General features: G+C 35.2%; 2 protein-coding genes across 2 annotated transcripts; both read right to left on the minus strand.

Annotated features, from left to right (window-relative positions):
• Positions 1-3959: 3959 nt before the first annotated feature.
• On the minus strand, positions 3960-5821 carry LOC131596480 (U-box domain-containing protein 4). Its single transcript, XM_058869138.1, has 2 exons — positions 4723-5821; positions 3960-4194 (listed from the first exon to the last, which is right to left on the minus strand). The coding sequence occupies exons 1-2, from the start codon at positions 5698-5700 to the stop codon at positions 4123-4125; spliced, it is 1050 nt and encodes a 349-aa protein (XP_058725121.1). The 5' UTR covers positions 5701-5821; the 3' UTR covers positions 3960-4122.
• Positions 5822-16216: 10395 nt separating this feature from the next.
• LOC131598579 (uncharacterized) lies at positions 16217-17483 on the minus strand. The gene is made up of 2 exons (XM_058871164.1): positions 17007-17483; positions 16217-16900 (listed from the first exon to the last, which is right to left on the minus strand). Exons 1-2 carry the CDS (start codon positions 17481-17483, stop codon positions 16217-16219), a joined length of 1161 nt encoding a protein of 386 aa, XP_058727147.1.
• Positions 17484-19240: the final 1757 nt, after the last annotated feature.

Genomic DNA, 19240 nt, shown 5'->3' on the forward strand with positions numbered 1-19240 from the left:
GTTAAAATGTTTCACTTGTCACAAAATCAATCATTTCGAGAAGGATTATTCCGAGAGGGGGAAGTCGTGATTATGTTCAAATTGGTGTTGCTTCAGATAATGATAGTTATGAGAATGTTTGTGCACTAGTGTTTATGAGTTTGGAGATAAAAAAAATTGGATCATCAAATTAGAATGTTCTTATCACATATGATCAAATAAGAAATACTTTGAGGCTTTGGAGTTGAAAGAAAGTGGAGTCATTCGAATCGATAATAATAAGGCTTATAAAGTTCAAGGTATTGGTATAATTAGATTTAAAATGTTTAATGACCATGTGTTCCTTATATTAAATGTGAGATATTCTCCCGAGCTAAAGCAGGATTTGTTATTTAAAAGCATGTTCTATAATTTATCTTATTGTAGTAAAATTGCACGCGGAGTGTTGAAAATTTCGAATGGTACATTAATTATGGATAAAAGGTCTAAAATGTGCGGGTTGTATATTTTATATGGTTCCTCTATTATTGTTCATACATCATTATCTAATCAAGACTTTAATGATAAAACCAAGCTATGGCATTTGATATTAGGGCATGTTAGTGAAAGAGGTTTGGTTGATCTATCTAAACAAGGTTTACTAAGAAGTGCGAAATTGAATAAACTAGAAATTTTGTGATCATTTCTTACAAAGAAAACAACATATTGTGAAGTTTGAGAGTAATGTGCTTAATTATAATAGATCGCTTGAGTATGATCACTTGGATCTATGTGATCCAACAAGGGTGGAAACTCATGAGGTGATTTCTATTTCATCATCATTATTGATAATTTTTCTCATTATTGATAAAAAAAATGACACCTTTGAAAAGTACAAGGAATGACGTAATCTTTTAAGAAATCAGCTGGGAACTAAATTATATGTGTTGAGAACAAACAATGGCATACTCATTATTGGCATACCTCAACAAAATGGCATACCTGGACGAATCAATAAGACCATTTTGGAGAGGGTGTTATTCATTTTATTGGGAGATGGGTTTTTAATGAGTATATAGAGGTGAAGTTGTTTCTACAATAGATTACCATATCAGCAAATATTCATCCACATGACTAGACTTCAATACACATATGGAAGTTTGGAGTGAGAAACAATTTGAAACGTGATAAGGTAATGAGAGAAATTGTACCACCTCAAAAGAATATTTATGTTGATCTTATTTGTTATGTCTTGAATATGGATGAAGAGTCGAAAGAATCAGAAACAAAGACCTTCAAGGAAGCATTTGAAATAAAATATAGTCAAAGATGGTTGAAGCTAGTGATTGATAACAAACATTCACGGATGAAGAATCATAATTTGGAGCTTGCGAGACAAACTAAGAAATAAAAGTCGGTTGGATGCAAATTTTTCTTCAAGAATAAGAAAGGCATTACAAGAATTTAAAAACCAAGATTTAAGGCAAGTCTTGTAGTAAATGGGTTTACTTAAAGGAAGGGGATTGATTACAATGAGATATTTTCATTTGTGGTAAAATATTATTCTATAGGGGTACTAATGAAAATGGTAAATCAATATAATCTTGAGTAATGACAAATTGACGTGAAAACAAATTTCTTACATCAAGGCCTTGCAAAGACAATCTACATGGACCAACCCGAAGATTTTGTGGAGGATAAGTATAAGGTATGTTTGCTGGAGAAATTTATGTAGGGCTTGAAACAAACCCCAGGCCCACGATAATGGTGTCACCGGTTTGATAAATTTCTTCTTAAACACGGTTTTGTGAGAAATATTTATGATAGTTCAGTATACATATTGAAAGGTAATGAGAAAATCACTATCTACATTCTTCTATATGTTGATGATATATTGATGGCAAATCTTTATGAAGGAAGATATCACTAAGTTCATGGAAACTTTAAATGGTGAATTTGGGAGATCTTGGTGAAGCTAAAAGGATAATATCAATGGATATCATGGTAAAACACAAAATAAGTGATTAAACTAGAAAGAAATTTTCTAGTGTTCACATCTACTCAAACGGGTTATATTTTCCTTGTTGAAAGATGTCAAGTAAGCCATATTGTCGAGAGGTGTGATTGGGGAGTTAGGGATCTATAGAATGTGTGAAGATATATTATGTTAATTAAAGTGTCATTCACTTGGTTAATTATCAAGTGTATTATGAGAGAACAAAATCATTGGTATTCATTTTTACTTTATAAGGGACATCACAGAGTCAATGGAAGTTGTGGTTAAAAAGTTTGGTTTAGAAGAAAATTTGGCATATGTGTTCCACATACCATTGCTTAGATCAAGACTCAAACATTGCTGGGACTTGATCAAGTCGTTGAAGAGTGATTCAAGCTTTGAAGACAACATTAAGATGGTTGATTGATAAATTAACATCAAGTCAAAGTGGAGAATTGCAGCATTGTCTTTAAAAATTAATATATGTTTTGCATGAAACTCGATGCGTTTTTGTAGAAATGTTATGTGTTCATTCTTATGCATATATGACATTTTTCAGTCACTTTTTGGATACGAGTGTAATTCAAAAAAATTTAAAGAGAAAAACTTAGAGAAACAAAAAAACATTGATTTCTAAGATTCATTATTTTAAGAATCGAAAGATCTTTAAAAATATCTAAGAGGATTAAAAACACTTCTAAACACATGATTTTGTGTGATTTATATATTGAGTAAAAACACTTCTAAACACATGATTTTGTGTGATTTATATATTGAGTGAAACTGAGATTAAGAAGCATGTGGATAGAAACTATAAAATGTTTTTTATGAACTTGCAAAATATTTCATGTAATTCATCATGTAATATCTTATAACAACTCCTACATTATAGTGGATCAAAGAGTTTCTCTCCCCGAGAGTAAACTATTTTAATTACACTATTTATATTTAACATATTAACTTTCTTCTTGTTAACAACATATTAACTTTCGTCAAGACAAAAGTTAACAACATATTTTCTTACAAGATTGTATAGGATTTAGAATGAGATTCGCCACGTTACATGACCAAAAAAGAGTATTAATCCAAAAACATATAATAATAACCATACAAAACAAAGCTGCTTACTAATCTGCGCTCCCAAAGTCTTAACTCCTAACCCACTTTCTTTTCAATTCTTGTTGTCTTCTCCATTGTCTCTTTCACGCCATTCATGTGGACACCACACCTTTCAAAGCCATCATTTTCTCTCTACTTTACTCATTTTTTTATACAACTCTAAAATATCCTTTAATATCTTCCATTTTAAATTATTTTTCTATAGCCAGTGATTCGTCTCCAATATAAAGAATATCAACTGCTCGGTCAAGTTGTGTTGCGTGGCGTACAAATTTTTGCAATTTCAATTAATATAGATGTTACTGTGCTGATTAAATTGTTGAAGCATAAACTTTTTTTGTCATCATAAAAATGGTGAAAATAGTATGAGCATCTTCCAATAATATTCTGTGTAACAGATCGTTTCTGAATTCATTCTCTGTTTTGATGCTAGCTTCCAATAGCCAACTCTCACCTTTACCTAATCAAATACTACGAAAAAATAAAAATACTCTTTTCCATATTGTCGTAAGCGTAAAATAGAGCTCACTATTTTAATTGCGGCAGCCATCATAGTTGCGTGTTCTTGCCTTACATAGGAGTGGGATCACATTCACTAAATTTGATAATTAGTATGTGATCCACAATGGCAATTTAAAATCATATCCAAAAAAGAACTGTTTATGTTTTGAATTAGTGATGCCCTTTATTATCTTTCAATTTTCTAAATATAAGGTTAATAGTACCACATTTATAACGGTAATAAGAACATTCGCAACAAAAGAACCTAAAAGAGATAATATGAAAAAATAATAATAAAGTAACACAAGTAGCATTTTATTCTTTTCTTTTTTTGTTGATATATAAAGTAACATTATTCTTTAAAGCCCAAAAAAGCAAACCAAACTCAAACTCAACAAACTCGTATCATTTACACCACAAACTTTACAAAGCTTCTCCGTTAAGAAGATATTTACAAACACAATATCTATGTCTCTCTTCAAGAACCACACGTTTACACCTAAACCCGCACGTGTGGGATTGACACTTACCACCTTAATTGCTAGGATCTATGCTAGTACTATTTCTGATGTACTACGTGTAGATCTTGGCTGCCTCAGAAGCTCAATTAGTTTCTCAGCCTGAACCCACCAAAACAAAAAAAAAACATTATTAAAAAATCCAAAAAAAACATTATTAAAAAATCCAAGAAAAACATATAACGTGATTTCTAATTCTCAATTATTGTCCAAACATGTGGCACTACAACTATAGAGAAAAAAAAACACACAACACAAGCCCCATGATAGGGTTCCACTTCCACCACCTAAATAATTTTAAAAATAATGCTAAACCAAATCAAGGAAGAATATTCAAGATTTTACAAAATATTTTATATACAAGAATAATGATAAATAATATAGGATTTGTCGTATGAACGCAATGGGAACAATTTTAATTAGACATAATTAAACATAATGCAAAATTTGCGGTGGGTGGAGGTCGATTCAGAGAAGAAAATGACGTGGCACTGCATGTTCTTCCATTATAGCAATAAACCGCACCGTGCCATATATGAATAATTTAATATTATATTAATATATTTCTCTTTTTTTAAAATTAAAAAATAAAAAAAAATGAAAATAATAAAAATAAAAATAATATTCAACCTTTTGTTTTGCGCGATTAGTGCCGGATTGCGTCAATGCAACCAAAGGAGGAATGGCACCTTCACGAGCCACCATGGTTCGATACGTCATGTTGTCGTCACAAATCTGTAACAGAATAACCGCCGCGATTTCTTTCTGTCTCTGAGATCCAACTTCCACGATCTCCACCAACACCGGAACGCCACCTTCCTCCACCAGTGCCGTCTTTGCTTCCGGCACCGACACCAAAACACTCACAACGTACGCTGATTTATCCACCATATTCGATTCAAAATCCGCCATCAATTCAACCAAAACCTTCATAATCCCCGCTTTCACCGCTCTCATCTTGTTCTCCTTTACCGTGCAAAGCGTGTACAGCGCCGTTGACGCGTCTTTCTTCCCGCGGATTCCGCCGCTTCCTAGAAGGTTCACTAGTAACGGAATAGCACCGGATCTTCCAATCGCCGCTTTGTTCCCTTCCACTTGCGCGAGACGAAGTAACGCGCAGGCTGCGTTCTCTTTCGCAGTTGAAGTTCCTGAGTTTAACGCTCTAACTAACGGCTTAATCGCTCCGGCTGAAGCTATAAGCTCTTTATTCTCGTCGCATAAAGAGAGATTCAAAATTGCAGTGACGCCGTATTCTTGAAGCTGAAGATCTTGTGAAGACACGAGTGAAATTAAAGGTTTAATCGCACCGGCTTTCGCGATTTTGATTCGATTTTCCGGTTTATTCTTCGCGATTAACCGAATTTCCATGGCGGCTTGTTTCTGTTCTTCGATTGAAGAGGAGTGAAGATCGGATACGAGTTGACGGATGAGATCATCGGAATCTTCCGAAGCGCAGGCGATAATGAGTCGTCGGGATTGAGAAGAAGTGGTGGCGAATTCGCCGGATCTATCACTGTTACAGTCGCTGAAAGCGGAGGAAGTAGAATCGTCGTTGATGGTGAATTCGTTGAAACTCCGTCCCATATAGGTATAACTCTCCGTTCCCATAACTGTAACGGTGTTAGGTTAGGTTAGGTTAGGAGTTTGGGTCGGATGCTATGGCTCGGGTTAAGGTTCAGGTTCGGGCAAGGTTGTGGAGACGAACGAGATGGAGGATGAGAAGAAAGGTGAATATATATTGGAGAAATTGAGATAACATTTTTACATGTGTATTGAAGCCTTTGTGTATGGTGATGACACGTGTAAATTAATATTATTACTTATTAACTGTAAGCACGTGCGAGAGCTTCCCTTTAAACGCGTGCGTTGAAAGATCGCTATTCGATGAAGTTTCTCTGCTGCTATAGTATTAACTTTTTAGTTTAATACAATTTAGTTTATGCAGTTAAAGCTGTTTTCTCTTTTCTTTTAATTTAAAAATTTATGTAATTGTTTTGGTAAAGATAATTCCTGCAGTTTTATAAATGATTGTTTAGTTCGTAAGATCACATTATTTCGTGATTTTATTAAGTTATAAACCTAAAACTACAACTTTTGAATTTGAAAAACTAAATTTAAACAAACTCTTCTGGAAACCATAACAAAAGAATTGTCTTGATTGACCAAGTACTTTATTATCAAAAGTGTGAGGAAGCACTTGTATTTAAGTAATTGAAATTATAGGTAGTTAAGTCAACTATAATTATAATTATATTTGAAAAATATAATTTGTGAATTAGTCAAATGCTTTCGATTAATGTGTATTAATACGTTCAATATATTCAAACACATCAAAATATTTTTTTAGATTAAAAAAATATTACATATAAAAAAAGGCAAAAATATAACCAATCAACATAAAATTAACAAAAATTGAAATTGGTTAAACTAAATTTATTTCTTATGAAGTCATCATTCACACAAATTGAGATAAAATCCTGTTAATGGTGACCGATCTACCTTGTGAATCCATGAAGAAGATGAAGATTGAATAAGAATTGCAGAAAGTTTGTTATGAAACGGTTATGCATAAAACTGATTCTCATTAAGCTATTAATCTGTACAATAGTAGAGTTATATATCTACTAGATAAGATGAGCAAATGTGTGGCTAACTACTAAACACAATAAGCTGACCTGGCACTATATAAGAGGCCTAAAGTAAAATACAATCTGTATATAGTAAATATAAGGCTAATGAGTATAACTATACTAACAGCCCCCCTCAAGTTGGACTTTGGATGTTGCAAAGGCCTAACTTGACCAAGGACTTCCGTAAAGCAGGAGAATGGAGAGGTTTTGTTAGCATGTCAGCTAACTGATCATGTGTGGAGATAGGGAGCAAATGAATAAGTTTGGATTGCAGTCTTTCACGCACCACATGGCAATCCAACTCGATGTGTTTGCTACGTTCATGAAAAGTAGGATTATGGGCCAGGTAGATTGCAGACTTGCTGTCGCAGAAAATAGAGGCAGGTTGTTGGAAATCAACAAGGAAGTCACGAAACAGATAATGGAGCCACTGAATCTCACAAGTTATTGAAGCTAAGGCGCGGTATTCAGCCTCAGTAGAGGAACGAGACGCAGTATGCTGTTTCTTTGACTTCCAACACAACAGGGAGGATCCTAACATCACACAATAACCGGTGATGGATTTACAAGTATCAGGGCAACGAGCCCAATCTGAATCAGAGGAACCCAGGAGTTTCATGGAACTAGAAGCAGAGAATAGAATGCCAGTAGCAGGAACAGATTTCAAATACCTCAATACACGAGTAGCAGCCTGAAAATGTGGTAAGCGAGGTTGAGACATGAATTGACTCAAGTGCTGAACCGCAAAGGAAATGTCTGGCCTGGAATTGGTTAGGTAGAGCAATCTGCCAATTAACCTTCTATAAGATGAAGGATCATCCAATAAGGCACCTTCATGAAGAGAGAGCTTAATTGTTGGGTCAAAAGGGACAGAGGATGGTTTGGCAGCCAATACACCTGCATCCTGCATAGGGCTGTATTTGGTCCATAGGATCCGAGATCCGGACCGAAAACCGGACCGGTGGAACCGGTCCATTGGACCGACCAAATGTTATTCGGTTCGGGAATGGATAATTTTTTTATCCGATACCAAAATTGGATACTATATTGGATACTTATTGGATACTTTTGTCGGATATCCGAAGTAATGGTCCGGTTTCGTTCCAAAAAATTGATCCATCACTGTTTCGGTCCGGTCCGGATTTACCCGATACTATTTCGGTCTGGCTCTCGGGATAGCAAATACCCGGACCGAAAACAGCCCTAATCCTGCAGCAATTCAAGAGTGTATTTCCTCTGATTTAAGAAAATACCAGATTTAGATCGTGCAATTTCAAAACCAAGAAAGTAGCGTAGCTGACCAAGATCCTTGATTTTGAATTTATGATCTAAGAGCTGTTTAACATGTTAAATCTCAGGCAAATAGTTTCCTGCTAATACTACATCATCAACATAAACCAGAAGTGCAGTAAAATGATTAGCATCAGATTTGACATAGAGAGAATAGTCAGCCTGTGATTGATGATATCCATGAGAAATTAAAAATGCAGATAGTTTGGAATACCATTGTCTGTTGGCTTGCTTTAAACCATACAAGGACTTTTGTAACTTACAGACTTTGGAAGGAGAGAAAACACCAGAAAGTCCAGGAGGGATGGTCATATATACCTCTTCATGAAGATCCCCGTGTAAAAACGCATTATTCACATCTAACTGCTCAAGGTGCCAACCTTTGATGGCTGCAAGGGAGAGCAACACTCTAACTGTGGTGAGTTTAGCTACAGGGGAAAATGTATCAAAAAAATCCACACCCTCCATTTGTGTGTAGCCTTTGGCTACTAATCTGGCCTTGTATCTCTCAATAGAACCATTTGCCCTATGTTTCACCTTATAGACCCAACGACATCCTGTAGGAACCTTTCCAACAGGTAGATCCACCACAGTCCAAGTCTGGTTTGCTGCAAGAGCAGTTAACTCAACATTCATGGCATTTATCCAACACTCATGTTGAATGGCTTGTTTATAGGTCTTGGGTTCGGATAAGGACGATATGGAACAACAAAAATGTTTAAAATAAGGAGAACATTTGTCATATGAGAGAACAGATTCAAGAGGATAAGAAACTTGTTTAGAGTTAAGTTTGGGATAAGGGTGAGTATGTTTGGTATGAAAGCTGTGATAGTCTGCTAAGTATGTAGGAGGGTTAGACACACGATTAGAGTGTCTGGTAGTAGGAATAGAAGTAACATGGGAATTGTCAGTAGGGCCAATGGACTGATCAACAGGGCTGGTAGTGGAGGGGTTGGAATGGTCAAAATCAGAAGAAGGATTTGATGTGGAGGGTACAGGGGAAGTAGTATTATCTAAAGGAGAAAAAGGTACAGGGGCAGTAGTATTATGGTCCTGTTCAGAAAAAGTGGGTTGAGGAGATGAGTTTATAGTAGGATTATCAAGTGCTAGAGTAGCATTCTGCTGCTGTGAGCCAGAGGAAGAGATAATGTTGTCAGAATGAATTGACAAATCAGTAGAAGTAGGAGATTGATGTGACACTACAGGGTCATCATCATAAAGAGGAAAAGAGGTTTGAGGAGAGATAGATGTGGGTGGAGACTGACTTGGTTTAAAAGGGAAGTAAGTTTCATAGAAGATAACATGTCTTGACACAAACAAATTATGATGCTGAAGGTCATACAAGATGTATCCCTTTGTGCCATCTTTAAAACCTAAAAACACTGTTTTGCGAGCTCTTTGATCAAACTTGGTTTTATGAGGTTGATTGGAAGTGGAATAGCTCAAACAGCCAAAAACTTTCAAATGAATAAGAGAAGGAGGGTGTTTGTATAAAAGCTCATAAGGACATTTAAGGTTTAAAAGAGGAGAAGGTAGCCTATTGATTATATGAATGGCATGTTGGACACAAAAGTTCCGCATATTGATGGGAAGGTTGGAATGGTAGAATAAAGATCTAGCTACATTTAGAATGTGCTGGTGCTTTCTTTCTACCACCCCATTTTGTTGGGGTGTGTAGGCACAAGACTTTTGATGAATGACTCCTTTGGACAACAGAAAATTAGAAAGAGAAAGGAACTCAGTGCCATTGTCTGATCTAAGACACTTTAAGGTGGTATGAAATTGAGTTTCAATGTATGCCATAAACCGAATAATACTGTCTTTAGTTTGGTTTTTAGTTTTGAGAAAGACAATCCATGTATATCTGCTAAAATCATCTACAAGTGTTAAAAAGTATCTATGGCCTAGCATGGAAACAGTGGAGAAAGGACCCCACACATCAGCATGTAATATGGCAAAAGGAGCAAGAGATTTAGTATTACTATGAGGAAAAGAAAGCCTCTTTTGTTTACTAAAGTGACATGGATCACATGGTGAACCAGTATTACAAGTAGAAGGAATAAAAGGAAACAACTTTGATATATTTTGTAATCCTATATGAGAAATATGACCTAATCTGAGATGCCAAATCTTAGCATCATTTTTGGTAGAATTTTGAGCAGAAGAGTGACAAGCACGAGGGTGAGGTGATGAATCAAGTACATAGAGTCCTCTTTGGAGCTTAGATGTACCAATCATCACCAGTGAATGATTCTGCAAGATTTTGCAAGAATCATTAGTGAATTGAACATGACAATTATTTTGGTGAACAAGTTTAGCAATTGATAGTAAATTTACATGAAAGTTAGGAATATATAGGACATTATGAAGGATTAGGGCTGAAGATATGGCTATACTACCAGAAATGGAAGCTGTGACATGGGAGCCATTTGGCAAGCTAACATGAATAGGGATAATAGTTTTGTAAGAAAGGAAGCTACTTAAATCAAAAGCTATATGGTCAGTGGCACCTGTGTCCAGAATCCATAGGTGGGGGTTCTTACCAGGTTCATTGTGAGAGTGAGTGTTCAGGACAAAAGGTGAAGTAGTAATGGAATTGGCTTGAGTGGTGGCTTGAGGAAGAGGCTTGGATTGTTGAAGTAATGCCAGAATGTTGTGATATTGCTCTTCAGTAAGACCAATCAAGGACTATGATGAACTTTGTTGTGGTGTTTCCTTACCTGTGTCAATAGAAGCAACAGATTGTGAATGAGGAGTGGAAGATGAAGTTTTACCTTTACCTACAAAGCCCGGGGGATAACCATGTTTCATAAAACATGTATCAACGGTGTGATTTGTTCTGCCGCAATGTGTACACACACGATTCTTGCCCTTTGCTCCACCACATCCATTAGCTTTTCCCTTGTAGAAGTTATTCCCAGACTTGCCATTGTTGTTGCTTGAACCAGAATTGAGGTGAAAAGCAGTTGAATCTTCAGTAGTAGAGTTGCTGGGAATACCAGAGGAGGAGTGATTCATCTCTCTTTCTTGTTGTATAACCAGAGCAAAGGCTTTGTCAATATCAGGTAAAGGGCTCATCATCATAATCTGGGATTTAGATTGGGCGAATTTCTCATTCAAGCCCTTAAGAAAACGAATAACGTAATCCTGCTCTCGATACTTTCGAATGGACGCAAGAGCTCCACAAGAACAAGGTATAGCACAAGCACAAGCAGTGATAGGGCGATAAGCCTCCAATTCATCCCACATAACCTTCATTTGCATGAAATAATTCGAGACATCGAGATTACCTTGACGAAATTTGTACAGATCCTCTTGAATATCAGAGATACGAAAAATGTCGCCTTGGGAGAAACGAATCTGCAAGTTTCTCCAAACGCCAACTGCGCTATCCAGCCAAAGAACAAACTTTGCAATAGATTCAGAAATAGAACGATGAAGCCACGCCAACACCATCGTGTTGCAACGTACCCATGGAGCATAAAGAACATCAGAAACGGGAGGTTTCGGTAAAGTACCATCAATGAAACGTTCTTTATTCTTTGAGATCAATGCAATGTGCATAGATCTTGCCCATGTGTGGTTATTTTTATCATCAAGAAGAGGTGTAACGAGAACAAGGGATGGATTTTCATTTGGATGAAGATAATAAGGATTCGAAGAATTGGTAGAAAAATCGGTAAAGCTCTGGAAAGCCATCAATGGAGAAGAGGAAACAGGAAAGAAAGAGAAAAAAAATTCCCAAGAGAAGAAGCACAGAGAAGCGGAAGAGTAATCGATCAAGAAAGAAAATACCAGAGAAAAACGATGGCTACCAGAGCTATTGTAGCTCTGATACCATGTTAATGGTGACCGATCTACCTTGTGAATCCATGAAGAAGATGAAGATTGAATAAGAATTGCAGAAAGTTTGTTATGAAACGGTTATGCATAAAACTGATTCTCATTAAGCTATTAATCTGTACAATAGTAGAGTTATATATCTACTAGATAAGATGAGCAAATGTGTGGCTAACTACTAAACACAATAAACTGACCTGTGGCACTATATAAGAGGCCTAAAGTAAAATACAATCAGTATATAGTAAATATAAGGCTAATGAGTATAACTATACTAACAAATCCCATCAAATCTCATATTGAGTGAAATAAAATCTCATTTGATATACGATTAGCATAATTATTGCTTTCACGGTTTTTCATTTAGATAGAAGCTTAACACTAACAATAATAATAATATGAATTTTTCTAACCTATGCAACATTGCCTAGAATAAGGATAAATAATACATTATTTTCTTTCATATAAGTTATCATATTAATTATTCTTCTTTTGAAAAATATTTTTTTATATTTTCTCTCTCCCATCTAATTAATGGATCAACATAAATAATAATTAATATGGTAATTTATATTTAAAAAATAATATATTAATTATCCTTTATCTTATGTAATGTTGTATAGGTTAAAAAAATCTTTGAAATTATATTATATATTTGTCATACACAGGCTAGTAAGATAATCTCTAACACACTTTTTTAACATACACACTGAAATGAATTGAGTTCTATGAATTTTGCTATCGTGCATCTCATCATACATACCGTTCCTAAAGCAATGTGTCGTCTAATTCACAATGTCATCATTACTTTCTCTTCTTTTTTAGGTGCAAACAATGTCATAATTTCAAGTGGCATTCAAATTTATTTACTCCTATAATTGTGGTGATATATACTCAAAATACAAATTAAAACGTAATTCGTGGCATGTATCACCATCTACCACGTGCAGTAATTCAAGTAGAATGATTAAGATTGACAAGCAAGACATTAATGAAAATAATATTCAACCTTGTGTGCAACGTGGAACTTAAGAGAGCAGCAAAAATGTTGGTAGTGTATGAACGAAAGCATTCCACTTGAGTGCTTTTAAACATCTTTTTAATTTGAATCCTTGTTTTATTTTTAAAGCAAATATTTAAGACAATTTTTTATATTAGATACCGTTGATATCTTGAGTGTTAATGATATGAAATGACCCGTAAAAAAAATATATGAAAGGTATAACATTTTTTTATCAATTATAGAAAAAGTTATATAAAATTTAACTAGTTAGAGAAGCTTCTGGATTAAGAAAACATCTTAATGTTAATCCGTGAAGTACTTTTAGTGAAGAGAGAATAGAGAGAATAAAAGAAATAAGAATTATATTATTGAAGTGTGTAAATAGTGATACAGATTATGACTATTTATATACAATTCTGATTGGATTTGAGATTACACAACTTGGATTATATTTGATATTAGATTATATTTGATATTATATTAATAATATCAATCTCAATAATATCTCAACATACCTCCTATAATTCAAGTTGTCAAACAACTCTAAAAATAATCAATCTAAACTATTCCTAGTTTCTTTCTTAAATTAAGGAATCTTTCGATCTTCAATCCTTTGGTGAAAATGTCGGTCAACTGTGCTTCACTCGAGCAATGTCTAACTTCAAGTTCACCTCGATTTATCTTTTCCCTCAGAAAGTGAAATGTAGCTTCGATATGCTTACTCCTTCCATGCAGAACTGGATTCTTCGCCATATTTTTGGCTAACTAGTTGTCGATTTGCAACACAAGAGGTTTCTTCACTTCGACCTTCATTTCTTCAAGTACTGATCTTATCTAAATTGTATGACATGCAGCATAGGATCCTGCGATATATTCAGCTTCACACGATGATAATGCCACCACAAGTTGTTTCTTCGAACACCATGAAATTGGGGCACCAAATACTTGAAAAAATATCCAGTTGTGCTTCTTTGATCTTCCTTATCTCCACACTAATTAGTATCTGAAAAGCAAGTAATTGTTGCTTCTTCACCTTCAGAGTCTCGTCGAAATAGAATTCCATAGTCTATCGATCCTTTTAGGTATCTTAGAATTCTTCTTGCAGCCTTCATGTGTGACACTCTTGGTTCAGTCATGTATTTGCTCACTAATCCGAATACGAAACCTATATCAGCTCGACTGTTGCATACATATCTTAAAGATCCAATAATTTGCTTGAACAAAGTTACATTAACTTTGACTTTCTCTCTATGCTTCTTCAACTTCAAGTTTGTTTCAACAAATGAGGATGTAGGATTCAAATCATCCATTCTGAATCTCTTGAGTATTTCTTTGACATACTTCCTTTGATGCAACACCATACTTTGCTTTGACATTTTAAATTCCATGCCTAGGAAAAGAGACAACTTTCCCAGATACGAAATTTCAAATTCCTTCATCATCCGCTCTTTGAACTTCGTCAAGTTCTCCAAGCTATTTCTAATTACCAGCAAGTCATCAACATATAAGCAGATGATTGTTATATTTTGTACCACAACCTGAACATAGACACCATACTAAAATTTGCATTTTACAAATCCCAATTCAACTAAGTATGAGTCAATCTTCTTGTTCCATGTCCTGGGTGTTTGCTTGAGGCCATAGAGCTCTTTGTGCAACTTATATACTTTACTCGCTTCCTTCTAAATCACAAACCCTGGAGATTGTGTGACATAGACCTCTTCGTCTAAATGACCATTCAGAAACTCTGATTTCACATCTAAATGAAATATCAACCAGTCTCGAATGCATGCCAATGCTACCTCTAGTCGAACAGTCTCCAATCTTGCTATTAGAACAAATACTTTAGAGTAGTCAATCCATGCTCTTTGAAGAAATCCTCGAGCTACTAATCTTGCTTTATGTCTTTCTATCGATCCATCAGCATTGTGTTTCAGTTTGAACACCCATTTTACGTCGATAGATTTTTTATGTGCTGGCCATTCGAATAACTCCCATGTGTTATTTCTTTCGATTGCCTGTAACTCTTTGACCATAGCTAACTTCCACTGTTGAATCTTTAAAGCCTCGCTATGGTTGATTGGTTCAGCACCTGCAAGTAAAGCAAAATGAACTAATTCTCCATCTGGTGCGACTTCATCATCACAAACTACATCATAATCATGAAGTCTCGCTGGAGGAATTCTAGTTATTTGAGGTCTTTGGCTTGTGCTAGCCACACCTTCTTCGACCTCGACAATTTCTAGAATATCTGCGACTGCTTCGACTTTGATTGGAATAATTTCTTTGACTATGACTTCATCAGTCGCTTCATCGAAACCATAACTCATAAATGGCTCATTGATTGCGTTATTAGAATTCCAATCCCAGGAAAAAATTTCATCAACGAAAATATCTCAACTTAACACAATCTTCTTATTGACTGGATTGAATAGTCTGTAGGAACCAGTCTTATGATATCCTACTAGAATCATAGGTCCACTCTTGTCATCAAGCTTCCTTCTTCTTGCATCAGGAACATGCTTGTAACACATAGAGCCAAACACCTTCAGATGACTCACTAATGGTCGTTTTCCACTCCACACTTTTTCAGGAACCTTATTCTTCAACTATCTGGTAGGGCGCCTATTCAGGATATAAACTGCAGTCGAAACAGCTTCACCCCATAAGGAATTTGGCAAATTCTTTTGCATCAGCATGCATGTCTCTATATTCAATATGATTTTGTTCCTTCTTTCGGCAATTCCATTATGTTGAGGAGTATAAGGAGCAGTTACCTCATTATCAACACCATGTTTGACACATAATTCTTCGAACATCTTGGATGTGTATTCACCACCTCAATCTATTTGCAGAACTTTGATCTTCTTCTCACTCTGGTTTTTGACAAGTATCTTGAATCTCTTAAAGATATCAAATAATTCATCCTTTCTCTTGATCACATAGAGCCACAACTCTCGTCTAAACTCATCGACAAACAAAACAAAATATTTGTTTCCACCAAGGGTATGTTCTTCAAATGGACCACATACATCTGAGTGTACCACTTCGAGTATACAGGATGATCTCATTGGCATAGTTGAAGCGAAGAAAATTATGGATTGCTTCCCAACTAAACAACTTTCATAGAATTTTCCAGGCATCTCAAGACTTGGAATACCGGTAACCATATCTTGAGTAATTAGTTGATTGAGTGATCAAAAATTCATATGTCCAAACCTCAAATGCCACAACCAACTATCCTTGTGGTCGACAACACTTTTTAGACATTGTACTTCAGTCGAACTGATTAAGTTTTTAAATGTCATGTTCTTCGACAGAGGATATTTCAAGACCAAATTGTTCTGGGTTTTGAACAATTTTAAAATTCAATTTTTAATGACAACTGAGAAACCCTTTCGACTAGTCGTCCAATACTTAGCATGTTGCACTTTATTCCATGTACATATAGCACATCTTTAATCATATCTTTCCCTCCATTACTCATTTGAAAAACTATGTTGTCAGTACCTTCTACTTGCACCGAACTATTATCTGCAAGTTTTACCTTGCTCTTCTTCCACTCGTCGAAATCTGCCAACCACTCTTTTTGACCAGTCATGTGATTCGAGCAGCCTGAGTCGAGTAACCAGATCTTGGATTCGACATGGTTATCTGCAAATGTATCCATAACAACCATACTTTCAGAATGATCTGAATCTTGACGTGCAAATTTCGCTCCTTCGTCTTTATCCTTTTGACGATCCATTGTCTTTCCTGTACCAATAATGTTTAGACAAGTGACCCCATTTCTCACAGTGATAGCACTGCAAATCCTTTTTATCTTCTTTGTCCTTTCGATATTTTCCTCCTCCTCTTTTCGAGGACTCAGAAGTTCTATCTTTGACCTACTGCTTGCAAGGGTTCGACCAAGACTTCTTGCCCTGAGTCTTGTCGACTTTGCCTTTGAATTTGTTGGAGCTACCATTCTTTTTCCTTGACTTAGCTTGCAAAGCTTGTATCGAATCTTGAACTCCTTTCCTTTCGACAATCCTAATCTCATGTGCTTCCAACGAACCAACCAAATATTCCAGTTTTAGGGTTTCAAGTTGATTGGATTCTTGAATAGCTACGATAATGTGATCAAAGTGAGAGGTCAACGTACGTATTACCTTCCAAACTATCATCTTATCAGTTAGGGTTTCACCACAACCCTTCATGAGATGGACGAGTTTTTGCATCTTCGACACATACTCTACAACCTTTTCGTTTTCTCCCATTGACAATAATTCATATTGTCGATGCAAGGTCTGCAACTTAAAAACCTTGACTTTTTCACCTCCTTCATAATATTTGACAATAATATCCCATGCCTCCTTCATCGATTCACCATGAGAGATTCTGTCGAAATTTGTAGAATCAACCTCCGATTGAATGCAATATGCAGCCTTGAAATCATTCTTCTTGACTTCATTGTGGGTTGTTTTCTGTGCTTTGCTAGCATTTGAAGCTAGCGCAAGAACGCCATCGGTAACCACTTCTAGGGTTTCATGGAAGACAAACAAGGATTCCACCTGTTTTCTCCATCGAATCCAATTTTTACCGTCAAGCATTAGAAGAGAAATTGAAATATCATTAGTACCATTCATCTTTGCAGCGATTGATTCACGTTCCTTGGAAACACGATCTCTGACGTGAAGTTCTTGAAAACTCGATCAAGATTAATAAACAGAAGCTCTGGATACCAATTTGTTAGTGCATGAGGCACTTTTAGTGAAGAGAGAATAAAGGAAATAAGGATTATATTATTGAATTGAATTGTACAAATAATGATACAGACTATGACTATTTATATACAACTCTGATTGGGCTTAGACTTACACAACTTGAATTATATTTGATATTATTAGATTAGATTATATTTGATATTATATTAATAATATCAATCCCAATAATATCTTAACAAATCCCAATAATATCTCAACACTTAAGACAAAAGTTATTTATAGAAGAAGCTCTAGAAACAAATTTAGAAATGCTACATATAGGGTTTAAAAGTGCCTGAGTTGTTAACTTGTTGGAAGTTGCAAATAGATATAATTAAGGATACTACTCTTATGGTTAAAAATGTTATAAATAGAGAGGAAATGGAACTTTGATTTTCTTCAAAATTGGTTCACTAATGAGACAATTAATTGAATAATTGCAATTACTCCTCCTTTTTTTTCTATAGATGGTGTAGACAAGTTAGAATTAAGGACAATAAAGATAATAACTTTTCTGTTTTGGACACATATCGTCATCTCTCTCCAACATAAACTATTGATATCAATCAGAATACTATTTAGAAATGGAAAGACTCTCGTTGAGTACAAATGTTCACTTGGCTTTTGTCACACGAGAGACTTTTAACTAGCTATAGACGCCACAGGTGGAACTTGGCATACCTCTTGAGTGAAACTGTTATACAAACATTGAAGAGGTCTTGATTCATGTGATGCAGGATTGTTCGTATGTAACTTAAATATGGATTCAACTTGTTCCTTTTAACAAAATGACTCAGTTTCACTCCTTGTCTTGCAAGAGTTAAATCTTTTACAACCTTAGAATGGAAATTGTGTGCAGAAGACTATTAGTTTGACTAGAGATCAAATAGATTTATCGGTTGTGTCCATTTAAAGTAATTAAATTAAGCTTAATTGTGATGTAACTTACATAAATTCTATTTTCATTACTTGTTTACCTTGTATTTTGGTAAACAATCGCTAGTCTTCCAAAATTGATATTTTGGTTACTTACAGAATCGACTAGATTGATCCTAGGACATATGTGTATAGAGTTGTTTTAAGTTTTCTTAGTGATAAGTTCTTTGATGCTAATGATGATTTTTAAAAATAGTGCAAAGGTGATTTATGAAAAGTATAGGTAGGAAAAGTAACTTCGACTGGAATTTGAGTGGAAGAAAATAGCGTTAATGTAAGCAAATTGACATTGAATAAAAAGATGGTGCTTCATACGTACATATTCTCATAAAACTATTTCTCAACAACTTTTAGATACTTTGAGTGATTTTGAGTTTGGTACAATACTGAACACACAGAACCATAATGTTAAGACTCTTATTTATACTACTTCGATAGTAACGGTAACAAACGGTCTCTTCTCCATAGAGTGACACGTTCTTGCTTGCGTGCGCTTTTCCTTTCACATGTTTCTACGCGTCCTTTTAAGGAACGAATAAGGCCAGAATACGGTTATCATCCTTATTTCAAATTACCCTCGTCGAACTCATTTTTGAATCATTTCAAAAACCTTTTAAGTCCTAATGTAGCACGATTTTTCCAGTATGGTAACTTCTTCTCCAGGTCCCAGTCAAAAAATTCATCTAATTTCTCGTCGAAGTCAG

This window comes from Vicia villosa, linkage group LG4, assembly GCF_029867415.1.
Source record: "Vicia villosa cultivar HV-30 ecotype Madison, WI linkage group LG4, Vvil1.0, whole genome shotgun sequence".
Lineage (NCBI taxonomy): Eukaryota > Viridiplantae > Streptophyta > Magnoliopsida > Fabales > Fabaceae > Vicia > Vicia villosa.

Bases quoted from the DNA above. Each gene is read 5' to 3' on its own strand.
- LOC131598579 (XM_058871164.1), bottom strand. From the start codon at position 17,483: ATGAATGGTACTAATGATATTTCAATTTCTCTTCTAATGCTTGACGGT. The intron at 16,901-17,006 runs GTAATACGTACG...GTTCGTTGGAAG, and splicing joins ATAAGATGATAGTTTGGAAG to CACATGAGATTAGGATTGTC.
- LOC131596480 (XM_058869138.1), bottom strand. From the start codon at position 5,700: ATGGGAACGGAGAGTTATACCTATATGGGACGGAGTTTCAACGAATTC. The intron at 4,195-4,722 runs GTTGAATATTAT...TGGTGGGTTCAG, and splicing joins CTAATCGCGCAAAACAAAAG to GCTGAGAAACTAATTGAGCT.